Source organism: Syngnathus floridae, unplaced genomic scaffold (assembly GCF_059516105.1).
Source record: "Syngnathus floridae isolate MCC-2025c unplaced genomic scaffold, RoL_Sflo_1.0 HiC_scaffold_39, whole genome shotgun sequence".
NCBI lineage: Eukaryota > Metazoa > Chordata > Actinopteri > Syngnathiformes > Syngnathidae > Syngnathus > Syngnathus floridae.
The window spans coordinates 109,696-137,226 of record NW_028284068.1 but is presented as its reverse complement, the minus strand read 5'-3'; the positions used below and the strand labels follow the sequence as shown (position 1 = coordinate 137,226).

The 27,531-nt window shown below is 46.9% G+C and overlaps 1 protein-coding gene across 1 annotated transcript; it reads left to right on the top strand.

Moving 5' to 3' along the window:
- Positions 1-48: 48 nt before the first annotated feature.
- LOC148378532 (janus kinase and microtubule-interacting protein 3-like) lies at positions 49-26,948 on the top strand. Its single transcript, XM_088367864.1, has 3 exons — positions 49-281; positions 338-571; positions 26,940-26,948. The coding sequence occupies exons 1-3, from the start codon at positions 207-209 to the stop codon at positions 26,946-26,948; spliced, it is 318 nt and encodes a 105-aa protein (XP_088223990.1). The 5' UTR covers positions 49-206.
- Positions 26,949-27,531: the final 583 nt, after the last annotated feature.

Here is a 27,531-nt window from a genome sequence, read left to right as displayed (position 1 = left end):
ACGCGCACGTCCACGCACGCTCTCGCATTCTGCTTATGTGACAGCAGCCTTTCCTCAGTGGTTAGAATACATCAAAGTGACCAAGTCAGCACTTCAACAGAAGATGTTGGACATTGAAAGTGAGAAGGTAGACAGACACGCGACATCAGCCAAGGGGAACTCCGGCAATGTGCCCCAACAATTCTGACCTTGAGCTGTGCTAGGATATGTTCTGCAAGCAGAAGGGCTACCTGGATGAAGAGTTGGACTTCAGGAAGTGTTCCATGGACCAGGCTCATAATGTAAGCCGCCCTCAAATCTCCCGCCGGACCACTGATGGACGAGGATTGCGGCCCAGAGGATCCTGGAGCTGGAGGCCATGTTGTACGAGGCGCTACCGCAGCGGGACTGCCCCGCCACGGACGGCGAAAAAGCCAGCCACGCTGGCGTGAATGACGTGCTGACGGCGGATCAGAGAGAAGAGCTTAGGAGCGCCGTGGACCAATGGAAGCGAGCCCTGATGTGCGAGTTGAGGGAGCGCGACGCTTGCATCCTCCAAGAGAGAATGGATCTGCTGCACAGCGCGCAACAGGTAAGGGCCCAAAGCCAGCCCGGCACTTACTTGCACGCTTACTGGCTTTTGAATGCCACTTTCCATTTGTCCGTCCTAGAGGAACAAAGAGCTGAAAGAATTCATCGAAGCTCAGAAGAGACAAATCAAACAATTGGAGGAGAAGTTTCTGTTTCTCTTTCTATTCTTCTCCTTGGCCTTCATTCTGTGGCCCTAACACCAGCTGGTGAGTGAGCTCCAGCGGCACCGCACTCGACACCTCCGATACACTGCCAGCCGGTCTCAGACGTTGGCAGACGCTCCGATGCCAACGTATACCCCCCGCCACGGTGACAGAGGCACCGCGTCACACCGGCGCTCATCCAATCAGAAGGCAGGAAAAGCAAATTCACATGCAGGGCACTTTTGAACCAGAAGAGAGCGCCACAAAAAACGGTTGTTGCCCCAAACGCGCACTAAAAAGGGTCAGAATAACAAGAGTCCCACTGGCCAGCCGGGGCCACCCGTCCAGCTGTTTCTTCAGGGGGGAAAAAAATTGGAGTCACCGGTGAGTACATTTTGCATTTAGCTCTGCTTTTCTGCTTCTGTCTTCAAGTGTGTGGCATCCTGCGATCAAAGAGTCAGCCAACCCCAAAGCGGTTGACCTCAACGTCCCACCACCATGCCTACCAGAGCAGGTGACGTGATGCTTTGGACATCCTTCCGTCTCAGATGCCCAAAAGTACTCTTTGCCACATCTGCGGCAATACGATGTCTTTTCAAAGGTGCAAATAAATCCAGCGTGGGCGGAACACGCACGTCTTCGGTTTTTCCCGCTTTGTTTGTGTGACAGCTGTTGTGAAAATTTTATACAAATAAAGTTGTATAGTACAGGTTTGGCCAAGCCGCAACTCCCGAACCGCATGCGGCTCTTTTATGTTCATATCAACATTTGTGTGTGTGTGTGTGTGTGTGTGGGGTGGGGGTGGGGGGGGGTTGTGCGTGTTGGCTTCACTTGAGTTCAATTTGGTATTTTGGTCAAAAGCGCATGTGGTGAAATTCCACAAAGTAGGATGGGCAAACACATTTCTTTAAACTATGAGTGTCAATTGGGCTCTCGAAATGGCAGGGAAAAGATGCACAGCAAAACGAAAATACGTAGATGAACACAGGACGTTTTAATCAGAGTGGGAAAGTTTCTATTTTTTGTTGAACGTGATGGCAAACCATTCTGCCTGATATGTCAGACCTCAGCGCATTTCAAAGATTCAAATCTTCAGCGCCATGCACTTCAGCTCACTCCATGCTAACATTGATCAGGCGTCGAACCCGCATCATCATGCTTAAGAGGTGGCCATGCTAACCAGTGCGCCATTATGTCAACGCATAATAACTAAGTCTACTGGTCAAAACAGCGGTTACTATATGACGTCGCTACGTCGTGGTCACGTGACGCAGACAAGACGTCAATGGACGTGGGCAGAGTTAACTTGTTTAAAAGGGAGTAGGCAGAAGAAATATTTAATTTATTTAAATCTATTTTGAGTGCACACCATTATGCCAATGCATAACAACTGTAAATCTACTAAACAAAACAGCGGTTGCTATATGACATCTGCCACGTCGTGGTCACGTGACATACGTGACGTCGATGGGCGTAACTTTCGCCGGAATTCAAATCCGCGGGGAGAGTTAACTTGTTTAAAAGAGAGTGGGCAGAAGAATTATTTAATTTATTTAAATCTATTTGGTGTGTGCGCCATTATGTCAATGCATAACAACTGTAAGTCTACTAAACAAAACAGCGGTTGCTATTTGACGTCTGCCACGTCGTGGTCACGTGACGCGGACGTGACGTCGACGCCTACTTTACATCCCACCGATCACAGGACTCCTCGGCTGCATAACCGTGCCCCCTTCCCAACCAATCGGATTTGCTATACGCGAAAACGACGCCAATGGAAAGAGCTTCCGCCCAAATTTAAATCCGTGGGCGTGGCTCGCAGCAGGAAGTAGGAAAATGGCGGCGATGTTGACAAAGACACAGCGGATGGTAACATACGACTAACAAGAGAAATATTTTTATTTTCTGCTTGCAACTGGACCGTCCAGAGCGTACACGGTAAGTACAACTCATCGTTTTTAAAAAGAAGTACTTTTGTTGCCCTGAAAAGCTAGTGAGCGTGGCGTTTGTGGGGGACGTCGAATTTCGACGATTCTTTCTGGTCAACGGTTGTAAATGATTGTGTTGATTAAAAAAGAAAACTTGATGTAACTCTACTTTTAACTGCCGTTTCAGATAGATTTGGAATTGCATCACATCCAATTTTGCCTAGAGCGTACACGGTAAGTAACACTCGTTGTGTTTAAGGAGATTTACGTTTGTAATAGCAGAAGTGTAGCCGCGTTGCGTTGTACGTGTGAATGTTGGTCCGGGCGAAATGTTAATGTTTAATTTCATTCCTTTAGGTTCCACGGTGTTTGTTGGCTGCAAGTTTTCCACTGCAAGAAGAGGCTCATATCATTGACCAGGAGCGAGCTACAATGGTGAGTAGCCATAACATTTATGTTAAACACTTCCTATTTCATGTCTAACAGTACTTGATTTAACAAATAACCATAAATAAATACAGTGTGGGCACTGAAGTTAACATATGTGATTATACTGCCTAATCTGTCACCGAGTAGATTGTTGCAAAGTAATATAAGATCCAAAGTTGTAATTCAGAATAGTTTTCAAAAGAAGGCCATTAGAATTATATACAAGTCTGATTACCCTGAACAAGCTATTAATTAAATCACAAATTCTTCAATTCAAAGATTTGGTAGATTATCAGACAAATAATGTCTAACAGTAATTGATTTAACACATCACGATAAGTAGATTGAGTGTGGGCACTCTCAAGTTAACATATGTGATTATACTGCCTAATCTGTTACAGAGTATGTTGTTGCCAAGTAATGTAGAATAGATCCAAAGTAGTAATCCAGAATAGTTTTGAAGAGGCCATTAGAATGATAAACAAATCTGATTACCTTGAACATAATAACAAGCTAAGTGTTTAATATGTCCTATGAAGTCAAAATTGGGCACCATCATGTGGTGAAATTTGGAATTGCATCACATCCAATTTTGCCTGGGAACAAACAGATTACATAAATCTTAGTTTTGAATAAGCCACTCCTTCTCAAACAAGTAAACTCTGCCCATTTTGCGCAGTAGATGTTCTGTTAATATCTAGTATTTATACAAAGTCATAATTTAAATTGCTTTCAACCTTCATTCATCGGTTCAACCAACATTACTCGCTCTTATTACCAACTTGTATTGATTTAACTAAGCGTTTAATACTTCCTATCAGGTCTCAAATCGAGATTTGGCAAAATACAATTTCAGCAAATCCAATTTTGCCAGGGAACAAAAATAGATTAAATAAACTAAATAAGTCCTCTTCCCATTAAATAAATCAGAAAAGTCTGTCTTGTAACCAGTCCTCTTCAAACAAGTAAAGTCTGCCCATTTTGTGCCGTAGATTTTGTGTCTATGCCTAGTATTTAAACAAAATCATAATTTAAACGACTTCTTTCCTTCATTCACTTTGGAAATTTGGAATTGCAGCAAATCGAATTTTGGCAGGGAACAAAAATAGATCAATTAAACTAAATAAGTCTTCTTCCCATTAAATAAATTAAAAAAGTCTGTCTTGTAACCAGTCCTTTTCAAACAAGTAAAGTCTGCCCATTTTGTGCCGTCGATTTTGTGTTAATGCCTAGTATTTATACAAAATCATAATTTAAAGGACTTCATTCCTTCATTCACTTTGGAAATTTGGAATTGCAGCACATCAAATTTTGCCTGGGAAGAAAAGTAGATTAAATAAATTTAATAAGTCTTACTACTTCCCATTAAATAAATTAAATACGTCTTACTTGTTCCCACTCCTTTTCAAAACAGTAGTTTAAAACGAGGGCCCTTCACTCAATCTTTAACCCCAACCCCGCACGTTGTGTTGTATCTGTGAATGTTGGTTGTGGCCAAATGATAGTTTTCTTTCATTCGTTTAGGTTCCAAGAAAACTTGATGTAACTCTACTTTTAACTGCCGTTTCAGATAAGCGGGTATTACGTCGCAGTCATGTGCCGTGGATATGACGTAATTGCCCGAACCTCCGCCAAAATTCAAATCTGTTGGCGCGATGGCCGTGAGCCACTGAGCAGCGACGATTATCAACAGAAATATCTTTATTTTCTGCTTGCAACTGGACCGTCTAGAGCGTACACGGTAAGTAACACTCATTGTGTTTAAGGAGATTTACGTTTGTAATAGCAGAAGTGTAGCCGCGTTGCGTTGTACGTGTGAAAATTGGTCGAGGCGAAATGTTAATGTTTAATTTCATTCCTTTAGGTTCCACGGTGTTTGTTGGCTGCAAGTTTTCCACTGCAAGAAGAGGCTCGTATCATTGACCAGGAGCGAGCTACAATGGTGAGTAGCCATAACATTTATGTTAAACACTTCCTATTTCATGTCTAACAGTACTTGATTTAACAAATAACCATAAATAAATACAGTGTGGGCACTGAAGTTAACATATGTGATTATACTGCCTAATCTGTCACGGAGTAGATTGTTGCAAAGTAATATAAGATCCAAAGTTGTAATTCAGAATAGTTTTCAAAAGAAGGCCATTAGAATTATATACAAGTCTGATTACCCTTAACATAACAACAAGCTATTAATTAAATCACAAATTCTTCAATTCAAAGATTTGGTAGATTATCAGACAAATAATGTCTAACAGTAATTGATTTAACACATCACGATAAGTAGATTGAGTGTGGGCACTCTCAAGTTAACAGATATGATTATACTGCCTAATCTGTTACAGAGTATGTTGTTGCCAAGTAATGTAGAATAGATCCAAAGTAGTAATCCAGAATAGTTTTGAAGAGGCCATTAGAATAATAAACAAATCTGATTACCTTGAACATAATAACAAGCTAAGTGTTTAATATGTCCTATGAAGTCAAAATTGGGCACCATCATGTGGTGAAATTTGGAATTGCATCACATCCAATTTTGCCTGGGAACAAACAGATTAAATAAATCTTAGTTTTGAATAAGCCACTCCTTCTCAAACAAGTAAACTCTGCCCATTTCGCGCAGTAGATGTTCTGTTAATATCTAGTATTTATACAAAGTCATAATTTAAATTGCTTTCAACCTTCATTCATCGGTTCAACCAACATTACTCGCTCTTATTACCAACTTGTATTGATTTAACTAAGCGTTTAATACTTCCTATCAGGTCTCAAGGCAAGATTTGGCAAAATACAATTTCAGCAAATCCAATTTTGCCAGGGAACAAAAATAGATTAAATAAACTAAATAAGTCTTCTTCCCATTAAATAAATCAGAAAAGTCTGTCTTGTAACCAGTCCTCTTCAAACAAGTAAAGTCTGCCCATTTTGTGCCGTAGATTTTGTGTCTATGCCTAGTATTTAAACAAAATCATAATTTAAACGACTTCTTTCCTTCATTCACTTTGGAAATTTGGAATTGCAGCAAATCGAATTTTGCCAGGGAACAAAAATAGATCAATTAAACTAAATAAGTCTTCTTCCCATTAAATAAATTAAAAAAGTCTGTCTTGTAACCAGTCCTTTTCAAACAAGTAAAGTCTGCCCATTTTGTGCCGTCGATTTTGTGTTAATGCCTAGTATTTATACAAAATCATAATTTAAAGGACTTCATTCCTTCATTCACTTTGGAAATTTGGAATTGCAGCACATCAAATTTTGCCTGGGAAGAAAAGTAGATTAAATAAATTTAATAAGTCTTACTACTTCCCATTAAATAAATTAAATACGTCTTACTTGTTCCCACTCTTTTACAAAAAAGTAGTTTAAAACGAGGTCCCTTCACTCAACCTTTAACCCTATTTATTCACCTTCTAGGCTAAGTGTTAAAGGCTAAGTGTTAAAGGCTAAGTGTTAAAGGCTAAGTGTTAGAGGCTAAGTGCCAGAGGCTAGGCGCCAGAGGCGAGTTTTTGTGGGCTGAAGTTTTAGTGGGGTTAGTGTGAATACAATCCAAAAGAATACAACAGAATACAATACAATAGAATATAATACATAGATTAAATTCAATAGCTCTTACTACTTCCCATTAAATAAATTAAATACGTCTTACTTGTTCCCAATCCTTTTCAAAAAAGTAGTTTAAAACGAGGGCCCTTCACTCAACCTTTAACCTCAACCCCGCACGTCACATTGTGTTGTATCTGTGAATGTTGGTTGTGGCCAAATGATAGTTTTCTTTCATTCGTTTAGGTTCCACGGTGTTTGTTGGCTATGTTTTCCACTGTCAGAAGGATGAAAATACAAAGTACAACGCTTGGACGTGGGCGAAGACGTCACCGGTGAGTCCTTCCTTCCTATTTATTTACCTTCTAGATGCTAGAGGCTAAGTGTTAGAGGCTAAGTGTTAGAGGCTAAGTGTTAAACACAATACGAACAACACAACGATACTGCACTGAACAACACGATACCGCACTGAGAAACACGATACCGCACTGAACAACACGATACCGCACTGAACAACACCATGCCGCACTGAACACCATGCCACACTGAACAACACCATCCCGCACTGAACAACACCATGCCGCACTAAACAACACCATGCCGCACTGAACAACACCATGCCTCACTGAACGACACCATGCCGCACTGAAAGACACCATGCCGCACTGAACGACACCATGCCGCACTGAAAGACACCATCCCGCACTGAACACCATGCCGCACTGAACAACACCATCCTGCACTGAACAACACCATCCCGCACTGAACAACACCATGCCGCACTGAACAACATTATGCCGCACTGAACATTATGCCGCACTGAACAACACCATGCCGCACTGAACAACACCATGCCGCACTGAACAACATTATGCCGCACTGAACAACACCATGCCGCACTGAACAACACCATGCCGCACTGAACAACACCATGCCGCACTGAACAACATTATGCCGCACTGAACAACACCATGCCGCACTGAACAACACCATCCTGCACTGAACAACACCATTCCGCATTGAACACCATGCCGCACTGAACAACACCATCCCGCACTGAACAACACCATCCCGCACTGAACAACACCATGCCGCACTGAACAACATTATGCCGCACTGAACAACATTATGCCGCACTGAACAACACCATGCCGCACTGAACAACACCATGCCGCACTGAACAACACCATGCCGCACTGAACAACATTATAACGCACTGAACAACACCATCCCGCACTGAACAACACCATGCCGCACTAAACAACATTATGCCGCACTGAACAACATTATGCCGAAATGAACAACACCATGCCGCACTGAACAACACCATGCCGCACTGAACAACACCATCCTGCACTGAACAACACCATCCCGCACTGAACAACACCATGCCGCACTGAACAACACCATGCCGCACTGAACAACACCATGCCGCAATGAACAACACCATCCCGCACTGAACAACATTATGCCGCACTGAACAACATTATGCCGCACTGAACAACATTATGCCGCACTGAACAACACCATGCCGCACTGAACAACACCATCCTGCACTGAACAACACCATCCCGCACTGAACAACACCATGCCGCACTGAACAACATTATGGCGCACTGAACAACATTATGCCGCACTGAACAACACCATGCCGCACTGAACAACACCATGCCGCACTGAACAACACCATGCCGCAATGAACAACACCATCCCGCACTGAACAACACCATGCCGCACTGAGCAACACCATGCCGCACTGAACAACACCATCCTGCACTGAACAACACCATGCCGCACTGAACAACACCATTCCGCACTGAACAACACCATGCCGCACTGAACAACATTACGCTGCACTGAACAACACCATGCCGCACTGAACAACACCATGCCGCACTGAACAACACCATGCCGCATTGAACAACACCATGCCGCATTGAACAACACCATGCCGCACTGAACAACACCATCCTGCACTGAACAACACCATGCCGCATTGAACAACACCATGCCGCACTGAACAACACCATCCTGCACTGAACAACACCATCCCGCACTGAACAACACCATCCCGCATTGAACAACACCATCCTGCACTGAACAACACCATGCCGCACTGAACAACACCATGCCGCACTGAACAACACCATTCCGCACTGAACAACACCATGCCGCACTGAACAACACCATCCTGCACTGAACAACACCATCCCGCACTGAACAACACCATGCCGCATTGAACAACACCATCCTGCACTGAACAACACCATCCTGCACTGAACAACACCATGCCGCACTGAACAACACCATGCCGCACTGAACAACACCATGCCGCACTGAACAACACCATGCCGCACTGAACAACATTATGCCGCACTGAACAACATTATGTCGCACTGAACAACACCATGCCGCACTGAACAACACCATGCCGCACTGAACAACATTATGCCGCACTGAAAAACACCATGCCGCACTGAACAACACCATCCCGCACTGAACAACACCATGCCGCATTGAACAACACCATGCCGCACTGAACAACACCATGCTGCACTGAACAACATTATGCTGCACTGAACAACACGATCCTGCATTGAACAACACCATGCCGCACTGAACAACACCATCCTGCACTGAACAACACCATCCTGCACTGAACAACACCACCCCGCACTGAACAACACGATCCCGCATTGAACACCATCCCGCACTGAACAACACCATGCCGCACTGAACAACACCATTCCGCACTGAACAACACCATGCCGCACTGAACAACACCATGCCGCACTGAACAACACCATGCCGCACTGAACAACACCATGCCGCACTGAACAACATTATGCCGCACTGAACAACACCATGCCGCACTGAACAACACCATCCCGCACTGAACAACACCATGCCGCATTGAACAACACCATGCCGCACTGAACAACACCATCCTGCACTGAACAACACCATCCCGCACTAAACAACACCATGCCGCACTGAACAACATTATGGCGCACTGGACAACATTATGCCGCACTGAACAACACCATGCCGCACTGAACAACACCATGCCGCACTGAACAACACCATGCCGCACTGAACAACACCATGCCGCACTGAACAACATTATGCCGCACTGAACAACACCATGCCGCACTGAACAACACCATGCCGCACTGAACAACACGATCCCGCATTGAACAACACCATCCTGCACTGAACAACACCATGCCGCACTGAACAACACCATGCCGCACTGAACAACACCATTCCGCACTGAACAACACCATGCCGCACTGAACGACACCATCCTGCACTGAACAACACCATCCCGCACTGAACAACACCATGCCGCATTAAACAACACCATGCCGCACTGAACAACACCATCCTGCACTGAACAACACCATGCCGCACTGAACAACACCATGCCGCACTGAACAACACCATGCCGCACTGAACAACATTATGCCGCACTGAACAACATTATGCCGCACTAAACAACATTATGTCGCACTGAACAACACCATGCCGCACTGAACAACACCATGCTGCACTGAACAACATTATGCCGCACTGAACAACACGATCCCGCATTGAACAACACCATCCCGCAGTGAACAACACCATGCCGCATTGAACAACACCATGCCGCACTGAACAACACCATGCTGCACTGAACAACATTATGCTGCACTGAACAACACGATCCTGCATTGAACAACACCATGCCGCACTGAACAACACCATCCTGCACTGAACAACACCATGCCGCACTGAACAACACCATGCCGCACTGAACAACATTATGCCGCACTGAAAAACACCATGCCGCACTGAACAACACCATCCCGCACTGAACAACACCATGCCCCATTGAACAACACCATGCCGCACTGAACAACACCATGCTGCACTGAACAACATTATGCTGCACTGAACAACACGATCCTGCATTGAACAACACCATGCCGCACTGAACAACACCATCCTGCACTGAACAACACCATCCTGCACTGAACAACACCACCCCGCACTGAACAACACGATCCCGCATTGAACAACACCATCCCGCACTGAACAACACCATGCCGCACTGAACAACACCATTCCGCACTGAACAACACCATGCCGCACTGAACAACACCATGCCGCACTGAACAACACCATGCCGCACTGAACAACACCATGCCGTACTGAACAACATTATGCCGCACTGAACAACACCATGCCGCACTGAACAACACCATCCCGCACTGAACAACACCATGCCGCATTGAACAACACCATGCCGCACTGAACAACACCATCCTGCACTGAACAACACCATCCCGCACTGAACAACACCATGCCGCACTGAACAACATTATGGCGCACTGGACAACATTATGCCGCACTGAACAACACCATGCCGCACTGAACAACACCATGCCGCACTGAACAACACCATGCCGCACTGAACAACACCATGCCGCACTGAACAACATTATGCCGCACTGAACAACACCATGCCGCACTGAACAACACCATGCCGCACTGAACAACACGATCCCGCATTGAACAACACCATCCTGCACTGAACAACACCATGCCGCACTGAACAACACCATGCCGCACTGAACAACACCATTCCGCACTGAACAACACCATGCCGCACTGAACAACACCATCCTGCACTGAACAACACCATCCCGCACTGAACAACACCATGCCGCATTGAACAACACCATGCCGCACTGAACAACACCATCCTGCACTGAACAACACCATGCCGCACTGAACAACACCATGCCGCACTGAACAACACCATGCCGCACTGAACAACACCATGCCGCACTGAACAACATTATGCCGCACTGAACAACATTATGTCGCACTGAACAACACCATGCCGCACTGAACAACACCATGCTGCACTGAACAACATTATGCCGCACTGAACAACACGATCCCGCATTGAACAACACCATCCCGCAGTGAACAACACCATGCCGCATTGAACAACACCATGCCGCACTGAACAACACCATGCTGCACTGAACAACATTATGCTGCACTGAACAACACGATCCTGCATTGAACAACACCATGCCGCACTGAACAACACCATCCTGCACTGAACAACACCTTTCCACACTGAACAACACCATGCCGCACTGAACAACATTATGCCGCACTGAACAACACCATGCCGCACTGAACAACACCATGCCGCACTGAACAACACCATGCCGCACTGAACAACACGATCCCGCATTGAACAACACCATCCCGCACTGAACAACACCATGCCGCACTGAACAACACCATTCCGCACTGAACAACACCATGCCGCACTGAACAACACCATGCCGCACTGAACAACACCATTCCGCACTGAACAACACCATGCCGCACTGAACAACACCATGCCGCACTGAACAACACCATGCCGCACTGAACAACACCATGCCGCACTGAACAACATTATGCCGCACTGAACAACACCATGCCGCACTGAACAACACCATCCCGCACTGAACAACACCATGCCGCATTGAACAACACCATGCCGCACTGAACAACACCATGCCGCACTGAACAACATTATGCCGCACTGAACAACATTATGCCGCACTGAACAACACCATGCCGCACTGAACAACACCATGCCGCACTGAACAACACCATGCCGCACTGAACAACACGACGTCGCACTGAACAACACGACGCCGCACAGAACAACACGACGCCGCACAGAATAACACAATACCGCACAGAACAACACAATACCGCACAAACAGTTTTAGATAATATTACGTCGCAGTCATGTGACGCGGACATGACGTCAATAGGCGGAACTCACGGCAAAATTATAATCCGTGGGCGTGGCTTGCAACAGGAAGTAGGAAAGCGGCAGTTCTGGCAAACAAGACACAGCTGTTAGTAACACGATGACTAACAAGGCAAATATTTTTGTTTTCAGCTTGCAACTTGACCGTCTAGAGCGTACAAGGTAATTACAACTGTTTTTTTTTAGCCCTGAAAAGCGAGGGAGTGTGGCGTTTGGGAGGAATGTCGAACTCGGCGTCTGCTTCCAGCCACAGACGCCAAATTTCGACGATTATTTCGACTGGTCAACGGTTGTAAATTATTGCGTTGACTAAAAACTTTATTTAACTCTACTCTTAACTTTGCCGTTTCAGATATGCGGGTATTACACCGCGGAAATGACGTCAATAGGCTGAACTCTCGCCAAAATTCAAATCTGTGGGCGCAATGGCCTTGAGCGAGACACCGGATACAAACACGACGATTATCAACAGAAATATCTTTATTTTCCGCTTGCAAGTGGACCGTCTAGAGCGTACACGGTAAGTACAACTCATTGTGTTTAAAAAGATTTACGTTTGTGTAGTTTGCGTTGCGTTGTATCTGTGAATGTTGGTTGAGGCTAAATGTTAATGTTTAATTTCATTCCTTTAGGTTCCACGGTGTTTGTTGGCTGTATGTTTTCCACTGCAAGAAGAGGCTCGTATCATTGACCAGCAGGAGCTACAATGGTGAGTACCCCTTTCGTCTTCCATTTATGTTAAACACTTCCTATTTCATGTCTAACAGTACTCGATTTAACAAATAACCATAAATAAATACAGTGTGGGCAGTCACGTTAACATATGTGATTATCCTGCCTAATATGTTTATCACAAATATGTCACTAATCACTAATATGTTTATTTGTTTATCACAACACCTTTGGACCTTCAGCAATCGATTATTTCCCTTCATCTACATAGAGACAGAACGATGGTGTCTTAAACATCTCATTCATTTCACCAAATAACTTCACGCAGGTGGATAACGGCCGTCTCGGTCACGCTATGTTGCGTGATGCAGTTTTGAAGAACCAAATGCATTTATTCAATGAATAAGTCAAGCTAGTTCTATGTTTATGATGTTGTAAGTTACGGTACCGATTGAAGTTGAGTTCGAAGCCAGTGGAAAACAGCGCTGCGTTTGTGCTCTCCAGGTACAAATGTTGTGATCTCTGACTGACGACCGGGCGAGACTCGAGTAAGAGATGTCCAAACGAGCTCCGGCAGGGCGGGCCAAGGCGGAGCGAACGGACGCCCTTCAGGCCGCCAATGACGAGCTGAGAACCAAACTGATGGACGTCCAGTTAGAACTTCAGCAGGAGAAGAACAAGGTGAAAACCTCAACAGACAGACACTGCCTGCCTCCCTGCCTGCCTCCCTGCCTGCCTCCCTGCCTGCCTCCCTCCCTCCCAGTTTTCCCGATGTAGATTAGACATGCGTGTGCCATGACTGTGTCAGCCTACATCAACAAATGCACCGAGGACGTCAGCACCACTAAGAATATCATCACCCGGGGCAACCAACGACCCTGGATGACTGAGGAGGTACGTCAAACGCTACGAGCGCGGAACTCTGCCTTCAAGTCTGGCGACAAGGAGACACTGAGGACAGCGAGAGCCAACTTGAACCGTGCCATCAGGATAGCGAAGCGAGACCGCAGTCGAAAATTTCAGGATCGTTTCCACGACGTCAAAAACATCAGGAGTATGTGGCAAGGCATACGGGCGATTACAGACTACAACTCACCCTCCCCCCCCCCGGTGGGTGTAGTTGATGCTGACTTTCTAAATGGTCTAAATAACTTCTTTGGGAGGTTCGAGGCACTAAACGGCACTCCAGCAGTTAAAACTGTCCCCCATCAGGAAGAGGAGGTACTCTGCCTTGACTCCGCCGATGTGTTGAAGACCCTGAGGAGAGTCAACCCCTGTAAGGCCCCTGGCCCCGACAACATTCCTGGGCGTGTGTTCAGGGAATGTGCAAGTCATCTGGCTGGGGTCATCACAGACATTTTTAACACCTCGCTGGGCCAAGCCACAGTGCCGGCGTGCTTTAAGACTGCCTCCATCATTCCGGTGCCGAAGAAACCTCAAATCACCTCATTTAATGATTACCGGCCTGTTGCACTGACTCCGGTTATGATGAAGTGCTTCGAAAGGCTGCTTAAAGGTCACATCGTTTCCAGACTCCCCCTATTATTTGACCCGTTCCAGTTTGCCGACCGGCAAAACCGCTCCACTCAGGACGCCATCTCCTCCGTTCTTCACCTGAGCCTGGCTCACCTGGAGGAGAAGAACACCCATGTGCGGAGGCTGTTCCTGGACTTCAGCTCAGCGTTTAACACCATCATCCCACAGCATCTGGTAGGAAAATTGGAACACCTGGGCTTCAACACCCCCCTTCGCAACTGGCTGCTAGACTTCCTCACCAACAGACCTCAGTCAGTCCGGGTCGGACAGAACACCTCTGATGTCATCACCCTCAGCACAGGCTCCCTTCAGGGCTGCGTCCTGAGCCCCCTGCTGTGCACCCTGATGACACACGACTGCGTCCTCAGGTTCACCACCAATCACATCGTGAAGTCAGCAGACGACACAACGGTGGTGGGGCTCATCAGAGACAACAACGACCTGGACTACAGAGAGGAGGTGGAGCAGCTGGTGGGCTGGTGCAGAGAAAACAGCCTGATCCTGAATGAGGAGAAGATGAAGGAGATCATCGTCGACTTCAGGAAAAAACAGCCTCACCACGCTCCACTGATCATCAACAGCTCAGCTGTGGAGGTGGTCAGCACCACCAAATTCCTGGGGGTCCACATCACAGAAGACCTCACCTGGACTATGAACACTGCGGCACTGGTCAAGAGGGCACAGAAGCGCTTGTACTTCCTGCGGAGGATGAGGAGAGCCCACCTGCCCCCACCCATCATGAGGACGTTCTACAGGAGCACCATAGAGAGCATTCTGACAAGCTGTCTCTCTGTGTGGTGTGGAGGCTGCACCGCCTCCGATTGGAAGAACGTGAGGAGAGTGGTGAGGACAGCAGAGAGGATCATAGGGGCTCCTCTTCCCTCCATTCAGGACATTTCATCTCAGCGCTGCATGTCCCGTGCCCGTAACATCATCAATGACCCATCACACCCCCACCATGGACTGTTCTCCCTGCTGCCCTCTGGGAAGAGGTTTGCAGCATCCGCTGCAGGTCCACCAGGTTCTGCAACAGCTTTTTCCCTGCTGTCATCAGACTGTTGAACACTAGAACTGTTGAGCTCTAAACTGAACTCTGCATCACACATTCACAGAACTGTACTTTATGACACTACGGACCTCTATCTTGCACTATCTCGCACTACCAACTTTACTGAACTTGTATAAACCCTTTAAATAGAAGTTTAATACATGGTTTAGCATTCCTCTGCACACTCTTGAATACTGTTTTGCCTACTTGCACTATTGCATAATTATCACTGCTGCACTTTATACTTATTTTTAATATATATATATATATATATAGTATATATGTATATATATATATTTTCATAGGATATGTTACTTCTATTCAACTGCAATATCACTACTTTGTTGTAAGACGTATGCAACGGAATTTCGTTTTGTATGCACCATGTGCAGACAAGATGACAATAAAGTTTGTCTAAGTCTAAGTCATGTCAGGTCAGCTGTCTGGAGAGAGAGAGAAGTCAGGACCTGCGGGCGGAGCACCACCGTGCCACCGCCGCCATGACGGAACTCAAAAGCAAACTCCATGAGGAGAAGCAGAAAGAGTTAGCCATTACCAGGGAGACATTACTGCGGCAGCATGAAATGGAGCTGATGAGAGTGATCAAAATCAAAGATGGAGAGATCCAGCGACTGAATGCCTTGGTCCTCAGCCTGAGGGACGGCTCCATGGACAAGGTGATCCGCTCTATCCGTGTCTGACTATCCGCACGCCACGTCGGGCTTCGATGCGGCCGCTACCGTATTGTGTAGCTTGTCCCCAGTAAGCGTCGCGGCGCTCCGTTGCGGTCTCAACGGCCCGGTGTGGCGCAATGTCTGCTCAGGTGAGGAGGGGGGGCGCTTTGCTGGCGGAGGTGGAGGAGACGCGGCGGTGTCGGGAGACCGAGCGGTGTCGCCTCCACCAGGAGCGCGGAAGAAGCCCTGGCAGCGGCCCAGCAGGCCTGGCAGTCCCGAGCGGCCGAGCTCCGATCGGCTCATCACCAGCATCGGGAGGAGCTGAGCCGAACCAAGAGAGACTGCGAGAGGGAGATCCGCCGACTGGTAGGACTGATCAGATGCGCGGTGCGTGACTATGTTCCCAATTTCGTTGTATACCTGCAGTGCAATGACACCTAAGGCATTCTATTCTATTCTATTTCACAAGAAGAAAATGTCCGGTTGCTCGCTTCGCTTTTGTCACAGCAAAGGTGTTCTAGTCGATTCAAGAACAAAATTGGCCGGTTGCTCTCTTTGTTTTTGTCACAATTCTGGCAAATGAGTTTGCCCGCCTGCCTGAGCGCTCCCCGTTTGTACATCCAGACGGATGAGATCAAGCTGAAAGACAGAGCGGTTAGTGTTTTGGATGAAGCCCTGGGGCCGGCCACGTCCACCGCCTTCAGCTGCAGACTCAGGCTGCCGAGCAGCAGATCGCTGCCCTGAGGGATTCCCAAAGGGCGGGCCTAAACTACCCTGGAAGTGGGGTCAACGCCGCTACTAGCAATCCTCTTCATTGCGTAAGCCACCTCATCACACACTTGCAGTACGCATGACTTAGTTCGTTGCTGGAGGAAGGTGGCACAAAAACAGTTTTGAACTTTGAACGAGTGCTTGTGTGTGTGTGTTGCGGGGCGTTTTCAGTCTCAGGAGGATCGGGACACGCGACGGTTTCATCTGAAAATCGCTGAGCTCAGCGCAGTCATCAGGAAACTGGAGGATCGAAACGCCCTGCTTTCTGAAGAGCGCAATGAACTGGTAATTTATTGACGGCACGCTTGAAGGTTTGCGCTACGTTTGATGCGCGCCATCCAGCGAGGCACCCATTGCGCTTGCTTATTAGTTGAGCGGCGCGGCGAGTCGGTTGCCTGGTAGATGTCTTTTATTGGGAGCCAAAGCCACGATTCCGTTCAAACCGATGCAAAAGGAATGGATACGTTCTGGCCCGCGTGTTGTGCGTCTTTCACATCCCGCACTTCATGCTTGCAGCTAAAGCGACTGAGAGAAACAGAAAGCCAGTTTCTGCCACTCCTGTACAAAAACAAACGCCTGAGCAGGAAGAATGAAGAACTCTCGCTGGTGCTGTGTCGCCTTGAAAACAAAGTGCGCTTTGTCACCCAGGAGAACGAGGAGATGGCAAGCTTGGTAAGTCGACGCGGACAACGGCGGCGTGCCAACAGAGTCCACTGCATTTGTGTTCCACAGAGAAGGCCTAGTTCGCTCAATGACCTGGACCGCGGTTGCGGCCAGCAGGACGGTGAAATGGAGTTCCTTCAAGTTGTGGAGCAGCGGCACATCATCGACGACTTGTCCAAGGTCTTCAGGCAGGCGACTCGGTGCACGTACGGCAGCGCCGCGCTCGCTCGCTGTCGCCAGGAAACCTTTTCCGTCCAAAGCTTGGCCGGCGGCCGCCATCCAAAAAATTGGCCCCTTAAATTCCGACCTTTCAAGCAGGAGCATTGTGCGCACGCGTTTGAACACGCTTTAGACTTGTTTTGCCGTTTTCAGCAGCTCAAAGCTCCCGTTTTGTCAGCGCCTTTGCCACTCGCTGTGCGCTGAAAACGACGGACTTGCCCGGCTGCTCAGCCCGTCAACCATGAGCCGCGAGCGCGACGTCATTGTCCGTAGGCAGCTAGTGGCAAAATGCACCCTGTTAGAGTTGCGCTCGCTCCAACTTATTTTGCAAGAACCACACGGGAGACAAGTAAGTTCTTTTGGACACCTGCAGGTGGAGAGTCCATCCGTTGTACGAATGAAGTCTGACTCTCGGCTCCTGCACGAGCATTTTAATTAAGAGAAACAGGGTGGGTGTAAGAGTGGATTGAATAGAGGAAGCCCTTGACCTCTAGTCAAAACATAGCAAGGGGTGTTTTACGACTTTGTGTAGGAAGGGATAAGCGATAGGGATAAATAAGGGATAAATAATATTATTTATTACAGGTCGCAGTCAAAGTCAAAGCAACACAATGATACGATAAAGATAATCTGGAAAACCCTGACACACCCTGTAGTTGTCACTTTTGGAAAAGACGAGCGTCCCTCCAATCATCGCCGGTGACGTGTTTTTCAGGCTCTGGAGACAGGAGCTCATGTCAGAAATGTCATTGTGAGTCGCGTTTGTTTCTGCGCCGGAGCCGTTCGTTCCCTTTGCATCCAAAGAATCTCAAAGGCGGATTATTTGTGTCGACAGGAGAGAGATTTGCTGCTACGATACCGACGTCGAGAATCTCTGAGGAGGAACAAAGCGTGAGGTCCTGCAAGGTGAGTCTGTTTGTTTGCGGCTGCTTGGTGTTGCGCAAGATGAAATGGCCTTTTTCTCGCTATCGTTCCTCTCGTCGATTCATCGTGAGGTGTCGCTTCAGTTTGTTCAGAGAGATGTTTGCTTCCGCGCCCGCAGGTCATCGAAACATTTTACGGCTACGACGAAGACGTGTTGGTGGACTCGGACGGATCGTCCTTGTCTTTTCACACCGACAGAACCCCCGACACGGAACCCGAAGAGGTAGCCCGCCATTTCTGCCAGCGTATTGGCACCAAACATTCCTCTTCAGCCTGGAATCGGACTCGTCTTTGCGTCGCGGGTGCTTTGTCGCCGGTCTGACTGATTCTGGTACTAGTGCTGTGTTGCATTGGTGTGTGCATGAAGAGGCGGAGCTTCGCTACCGCCAGCTGACGCAAGAATATCAAGCGCTGCAACGAGCCTACGCTCTGCTAGCCCAGACCAGCGAAAGGGGACTACGACGCCGAGAAGGAGATCAAGGTGGCGCCCCTTCCCGCAACCCCCGGCCGGGTCGCAGCCTCCCCGTTCTCACCCAGCCTCGGGTGTTCTCTGGTCTGAAAGGAGGAGGAGGAGCCTCCCTCCTCCTCCTTTCAGACCAGAGAAAAGCTGATGGTAGAAATGGGTCACTATCAAAGCAGAGTAGCAGATCTGGAGTCAGCGCTGAAGCAACAAGGACAGGTAAGCTCATCAATGAGCACACCTTTTTCTCAGACAAAATAGCTACATTCTTCAGTCACTCATCCGTCTGGCATTACTGGACCAACCCCCCCCCCCCCGAACGTGGCTGGGAAAATGCGGAGAAAAGCAAATGTCATTTTCCAGTCAACCAAAGAATTTGTGGATGAAAATGACACAACATTCCAAAGCTGTCCACGCGTTTGTCTCTTCTAGAATGTCAAGTGGGTGGAGGAGAAGCAGCTGCTGCGTCAGAGCAATCAGCAGTTGGCCGAAAAGGTGACGGAAAGAAAGGCGCTGGGCGGAGTCGCTTGGCGTCACACCTGTCGGGAAGCCCCGCAGATGAGGTCTGACTGTCTTTTCAGGTCAGGCGGATGGAGGCGGAAGAAGCGCGTCTGAAAGAGCACATCCAGGATATCCGAGACCAAAACGAACTGCTTGAGTTCCGCATCCTGGAGCTGGAGGTGGGAAGACTCGCACAAGCGTGTTGAGGCCAGAGATGTGACGGACGGACGGACGGACGGACGGATGCATGCCTCTGCCTTTCAGGAGAGGGAGTGGCGCTCCCCCGTCTTGAAGTTTCTGCAAGTCCGTTTCCCAGACGGCCTCAGCCCTTTGCAGATCTACTGCGAGGCCGAGGGCGTGAGCGTACGTAAGGCGTCCCTCGCAACCCTAACCTTAACCCGAGGTCCCAGAACACCTTACATTGCTCCTTGCGCCTTTCCCCCGGACATCGTCATCAGTGATCTGATGAAGAAGCTGGACATCCTGGGCTATAACGCCGTAAGTGTATGTCGAACTCCTTATGTTCGCACTCCACGAGACTCGGCGGCTCAAATGTGACTTTTGGAAGGCTTTGCGCTGAAAGAAGCTTGTTGACGCTGTGCCTTTGGGCTCTTGCAGAATCTCACCAACGAGGAGCAGGTGGTCGTGATTCACGCCAGGACCCTTCTCACCCTAGCCGAGAAGGTAACGCGCACGTCCACGCACGCTCTCGCATTCTGCTTATGTGACAGCAGCCTTTCCTCAGTGGTTAGAATACATCAAAGTGACCAAGTCAGCACTTCAACAGAAGATGTTGGACATTGAAAGTGAGAAGGTAGACAGACACGCGACATCAGCCAAGGGGAACTCCGGCAATGTGCCCCAACAATTCTGACCTTGAGCTGTGCTAGGATATGTTCTGCAAGCAGAAGGGCTACCTGGATGAAGAGTTGGACTTCAGGAAGTGTTCCATGGACCAGGCTCATAAGGTAAGCCGCCCTCAAATCTCCCGCCGGACCACTGATGGACGAGGATTGCGGCCCAGAGGATCCTGGAGCTGGAGGCCATGTTGTACGAGGCGCTACCGCAGCGGGACTGCCCCGCCACGGACGGCGAAAAAGCCAGCCACGCTGGCGTGAATGACGTGCTGACGGCGGATCAGAGAGAAGAGCTTAGGAGCGCCGTGGACCAATGGAAGCGAGCCCTGATGTGCGAGTTGAGGGAGCGCGACGCTTGCATCCTCCAAGAGAGAATGGATCTGCTGCACAGCGCGCAACAGGTAAGGGCCCAAAGCCAGCCCGGCACTTACTTGCACGCTTACTGGCTTTTGAATGCCACTTTCCATTTGTCCGTCCTAGAGGAACAAAGAGCTGAAAGAATTCATCGAAGCTCAGAAGAGACAAATCAAACAATTGGAGGAGAAGTTTCTGTTTCTCTTTCTATTCTTCTCCTTGGCCTTCATTCTGTGGCCCTAACACCAGCTGGTGAGTGAGCTCCAGCGGCACCGCACTCGACACCTCCGATACACTGCCAGCCGGTCTCAGACGTTGGCAGACGCTCCGATGCCAACGTATACCCCCCGCCACGGTGACAGAGGCACCGCGTCACACCGGCGCTCATCCAATCAGAAGGCAGGAAAAGCAAATTCACATGCAGGGCACTTTTGAACCAGAAGAGAGCGCCACAAAAAACGGTTGTTGCCCCAAACGCGCACTAAAAAGGGTCAGAATAACAAGAGTCCCACTGGCCAGCCGGGGCCACCCGTCCAGCTGTTTCTTCAGGGGGGAAAAAAATTGGAGTCACCGGTGAGTACATTTTGCATTTAGCTCTGCTTTTCTGCTTCTGTCTTCAAGTGTGTGGCATCCTGCGATCAAAGAGTCAGCCAACCCCAAAGCGGTTGACCTCAACGTCCCACCACCATGCCTACCAGAGCAGGTGACGTGATGCTTTGGACATCCTTCCGTCTCAGATGCCCAAAAGTACTCTTTGCCACATCTGCGGCAATACGGTGTCTTTTCAAAGGTGCAAATAAATCCAGCGTGGGCGGAACACGCACGTCTTCGGTTTTTCCCGCTTTGTTTGTGTGACAGCTGTTGTGAAAATTTTATACAAATAAAGTTGTATAGTACAGGTTTGGCCAAGCCGCAACTCCCGAACCGCATGCGGCTCTTTTATGTTCATATCAACATTTGTGTGTGTGTGTGTGTGGGGTGGGGGGGGGGGGGGTGGGGGGGGGGTTGTGCGTGTTGGCTTCACTTGAGTTCAATTTGGTATTTTGGTCAAAAGCGCATGTGGTGAAATTCCACAAAGTAGGATGGGCAAACACATTTCTTTAAACTATGAGTGTCAATTGGGCTCTCGAAATGGCAGGGAAAAGATGCACAGCAAAACGAAAATACGTAGATGAACACAGGACGTTTTAATCAGAGTGGGAAAGTTTCTATTTTTTGTTGAACGTGATGGCAAACCATTCTGCCTGATATGTCAGACCTCAGCGCATTTCAAAGATTCAAATCTTCAGCGCCATGCACTTCAGCTCACTCCATGCTAACATTGATCAGGCGTCGAACCCGCATCATCATTCTTAAGAGGTGGCCATGCTAACCAGTGCGCCATTATGTCAACGCATAATAACTAAGTCTACTGGTCAAAACAGCGGTTACTATATGACGTCGCTACGTCGTGGTCACGTGACGCAGACAAGACGTCAATGGACGTGGGCAGAGTTAACTTGTTTAAAAGGGAGTAGGCAGAAGAAATATTTAATTTATTTAAATCTATTTTGAGTGCACACCATTATGCCAATGCATAACAACTGTAAATCTACTAAACAAAACAGCGGTTGCTATATGACATCTGCCACGTCGTGGTCACGTGACATACGTGACGTCGATGGGCGTAACTTTCGCCGGAATTCAAATCCGCGGGGAGAGTTAACTTGTTTAAAAGAGAGTGGGCAGAAGAATTATTTAATTTATTTAAATCTATTTGGTGTGTGCGCCATTATGTCAATGCATAACAACTGTAAGTCTACTAAACAAAACAGCGGTTGCTATTTGACGTCTGCCACGTCGTGGTCACGTGACGCGGACGTGACGTCGACGCCTACTTTACATCCCACCGATCACAGGACTCCTCGGCTGCATAACCGTGCCCCCTTCCCAACCAATCGGATTTGCTATACGCGAAAACGACGCCAATGGAAAGAGCTTCCGCCCAAATTTAAATCCGTGGGCGTGGCTCGCAGCAGGAAGTAGGAAAATGGCGGCGATGTTGACAAAGACACAGCGGATGGTAACATACGACTAACAAGAGAAATATTTTTATTTTCTGCTTGCAACTGGACCGTCCAGAGCGTACACGGTAAGTACAACTCATCGTTTTTAAAAAGAAGTACTTTTGTTGCCCTGAAAAGCGAGTGAGCGTGGCGTTTGTGGGGGACGTCGAATTTCGACGATTCTTTCTGGTCAACGGTTGTAAATGATTGTGTTGATTAAAAAAGAAAACTTGATGTAACTCTACTTTTAACTGCCGTTTCAGATAGATTTGGAATTGCATCACATCCAATTTTGCCTAGAGCGTACACGGTAAGTAACACTCGTTGTGTTTAAGGAGATTTACGTTTGTAATAGCAGAAGTGTAGCCGCGTTGCGTTGTACGTGTGAATGTTGGTCCGGGCGAAATGTTAATGTTTAATTTCATTCCTTTAGGTTCCACGGTGTTTGTTGGCTGCAAGTTTTCCACTGCAAGAAGAGGCTCATATCATTGACCAGGAGCGAGCTACAATGGTGAGTAGCCATAACATTTATGTTAAACACTTCCTATTTCATGTCTAACAGTACTTGATTTAACAAATAACCATAAATAAATACAGTGTGGGCACTGAAGTTAACATATGTGATTATACTGCCTAATCTGTCACCGAGTAGATTGTTGCAAAGTAATATAAGATCCAAAGTTGTAATTCAGAATAGTTTTCAAAAGAAGGCCATTAGAATTATATACAAGTCTGATTACCCTGAACAAGCTATTAATTAAATCACATATTCTTCAATTCAAAGATTTGGTAGATTATCAGACAAATAATGTCTAACAGTAATTGATTTAACACATCACGATAAGTAGATTGAGTGTGGGCACTCTCAAGTTAACATATGTGATTATACTGCCTAATCTGTTACAGAGTATGTTGTTGCCAAGTAATGTAGAATAGATCCAAAGTAGTAATCCAGAATAGTTTTGAAGAGGCCATTAGAATGATAAACAAATCTGATTACCTTGAACATAATAACAAGCTAAGTGTTTAATATGTCCTATGAAGTCAAAATTGGGCACCATCATGTGGTGAAATTTGGAATTGCATCACATCCAATTTTGCCTGGGAACAGATTACATAAATCTTAGTTTTGAATAAGCCACTCCTTCTCAAACAAGTAAACTCTGCCCATTTTGCGCAGTAGATGTTCTGTTAATATCTAGTATTTATACAAAGTCATAATTTAAATTGCTTTCAACCTTCATTCATCGGTTCAACCAACATTACTCGCTCTTATTACCAACTTGTATTGATTTAACTAAGCGTTTAATACTTCCTATCAGGTCTCAAATCGAGATTTGGCAAAATACAATTTCAGCAAATCCAATTTTGCCAGGGAACAAAAATAGATTAAATAAACTAAATAAGTCCTCTTCCCATTAAATAAATCAGAAAAGTCTGTCTTGTAACCAGTCCTCTTCAAACAAGTAAAGTCTGCCCATTTTGTGCCGTAGATTTTGTGTCTATGCCTAGTATTTAAACAAAATCATAATTTAAACGACTTCTTTCCTTCATTCACTTTGGAAATTTGGAATTGCAGCAAATCGAATTTTGGCAGGGAACAAAAATAGATCAATTAAACTAAATAAGTCTTCTTCCCATTAAATAAATTAAAAAAGTCTGTCTTGTAACCAGTCCTTTTCAAACAAGTAAAGTCTGCCCATTTTGTGCCGTCGATTTTGTGTTAATGCCTAGTATTTATACAAAATCATAATTTAAAGGACTTCATTCCTTCATTCACTTTGGAAATTTGGAATTGCAGCACATCAAATTTTGCCTGGGAAGAAAAGTAGATTAAATAAATTTAATAAGTCTTACTACTTCCCATTAAATAAATTAAATACGTCTTACTTGTTCCCACTCTTCGGACGCAAAGTATGGCAGCGGACCAAGAGGTATGTACGGCTTCGTGCACCAACTGCACCCTTCTCTTAGAGAGGTTGTCTCTGCTAGAGGGACGTGTCCGCCAGTTAGAGCAGAATAGTGCGATAACAGTAGTTGCGGCGGACACAGACGCGGGCTGTAGTCAGCCCGCTAGCCCGGTTAGCATTAGCCCCAAGCGGCTTGCTGATCGCGATGAGCCAGGTAAGACGCATAGCCGTCCAAAGTCATCTCGGTCTACTGGCCCTCGCACTTTGGTCATAGGCGACTCCATTACCCGAAACATTACGCTTAAAAATCCAGCCACGGTAATGTGTATTCCTGGGGGCAGAGCACCCGACATAGAAGCTAATCTTAGGGAGCTGACTCGCAATAGGCCTAGTCAACAGCGTAGTTCCAACAACACTAGCTACTCGGACATAGTGATACATGTCGGCTCCAATGATGTTAGGATGAGACAATCAGAGATCACAAAGAAAAACATAGCGAGGACTTGTGATCTTGCCAGAAAGATGAGTCGGCATCGAGTATTTGTCTCTGGCCCCCTGCCTGGGAGAGGCACTGATGAGAGGTTTAGTAGATTAGTCTCCCTTAATCGATGGATGGCTGGGTTCTGTAAAAAGCAGGGACTGTATTTTATAGATAACTGGTCATCCTTCTGGGGCCGCCCCGACCTGCTGAGGAAGGACGGCCTTCACCCTAACCGTGAAGGCGCCTTCACTCTTTCTAGGAATATAGATTACTGTTTGAGCCTCTCATGACAGGTCACTCTAGAGCAGGCCAGGGCACAGGTGATTAGACCACCTGTGAGGATGGGTTTGGAGTCTGATAAGTTAAAGTTAACTAGCGCTAGGCTAGACTTTCAGCATACACATAGCTCCTCGTGTAGACTAGAGCGCGACAGTTTAAATAGTGCTGCAATACACACAAACACACTTTCTACTGGGGTAGTAGACAAATCCAATCACTCCGTCCCGACCGGTCTTGCTGATGAAACGGTGCCTGCTTTAGATAACTTCACATGTGTAACAAATATTCATCATCAAATTCCCACGGTCGTTTCATCCCACCGCCCTAATAAACTTTTGAGAGGTGATATTAGGCCTAGAGAACACAATTTTACTCGCATCCCGTTTAAAAATCTTTCGATAGATACGCACCCTGATCAACCGATTACACTTAAATTCGGTTTTATGAATATTAGATCACTTCATACGAAAGCAGTTCTCGTTAATGACCTTATCACGGAACATAATCTAAACGTTTTTGGTCTTTGCGAGACCTGGTTAAAACCTAATGAATTGCTGCCACTTAACGAGGCCTCGCCTCCAAATTTTGTGAGCTCGCATGTGGCACGTCCTCGAAAAAAGGGTGGGGGTGTCGCCCTCATCTCAAATTCTGAGCTTAGATTTAGGCCTCGCTCAATTCACGTATTTAAAACATTTGAAGTTCTCATTGTGCGATCCACTGCGTTACCGTCATTCTATCTTGTTGTTATTTACCGCCCACCCGGGGCTTACTCTGGCTTCCTGGATGAATTTTCAGAATTTGTGGCTGATCTAGTGACAAATGCAGATAATATAGTTATCATGGGTGATTTCAACATCCACATGAATTCACCGTCAGAACCACTGACTTCGGCATTTCAAACTTTAATCGATACGTGTGGTTTTACGCAAGCTGTACAAGCAGCAACGCATAAGAATGGAAATACCTTAGATCTGGTATTATCCCGGGGACTGGCAACCTCAAATATAGCAGTACTGCCATACACTACTGTTCTGTCTGATCATTTCTTAATAAAATTTGAAATTTTAGTTCCTTGTCAAAGACAAGAGAGCAATCGGCATTATAGCAGTCGTAATCTTAACTCCATGACTGCAACTGCGCTGTCTGAGTTACTGTCGCCGGCAACCGCCATGTTTCCCGCATACAGCGGCTCTATCGATAATCTTACAAATGAATTCAATGCGACATTATTAAAAGCCATCGACTCTGTGGCACCGCTACGTCTGAAAACTCGCCGTAGATGGCCAACTCCGTGGTTCACAGATGAAACACGTACGTTTAAACAATTATGTAGAAAGCATGAGCGCAGATGGCGTTTAACCAAACTTGAGGTTTTCCATCAGGCATGGAAGGACAGCCTCCTGAAATATAAAGATGCGCTAATTTTAGCAAAAACTCGTTATTTTTCGCAAGTCATTAATCTTAATAAAAACAATCCTAAATACCTATTTGATACAGTGGCAAAGCTAACTCTGCGCCAGCCGACCCCTGATAGCTCCTTCCACTCAGCTGACGAGTTTATGAAATTTTTTGCTCAAAAGATTGAGTCCATTAGGGACGAGATCAAGAATACCATGCCAATCGCTCCGCCGGTTACTAGCGCTGGGGATCATGCAATAACCCTCTCAAATTTTGAAAGCGTGTCCCTTGAAATGCTT

Excerpts from the sequence above, each read along its gene's own strand:
- LOC148378532 (XM_088367864.1), top strand. The coding sequence starts at position 207 with ATGTTCTGCAAGCAGAAGGGCTACCTGGATGAAGAGTTGGACTTCAGG. Across the intron at positions 282-337 it reads CCATGGACCAGGCTCATAAT|AGGATCCTGGAGCTGGAGGC; the intron begins GTAAGCCGCCCT and ends ATTGCGGCCCAG.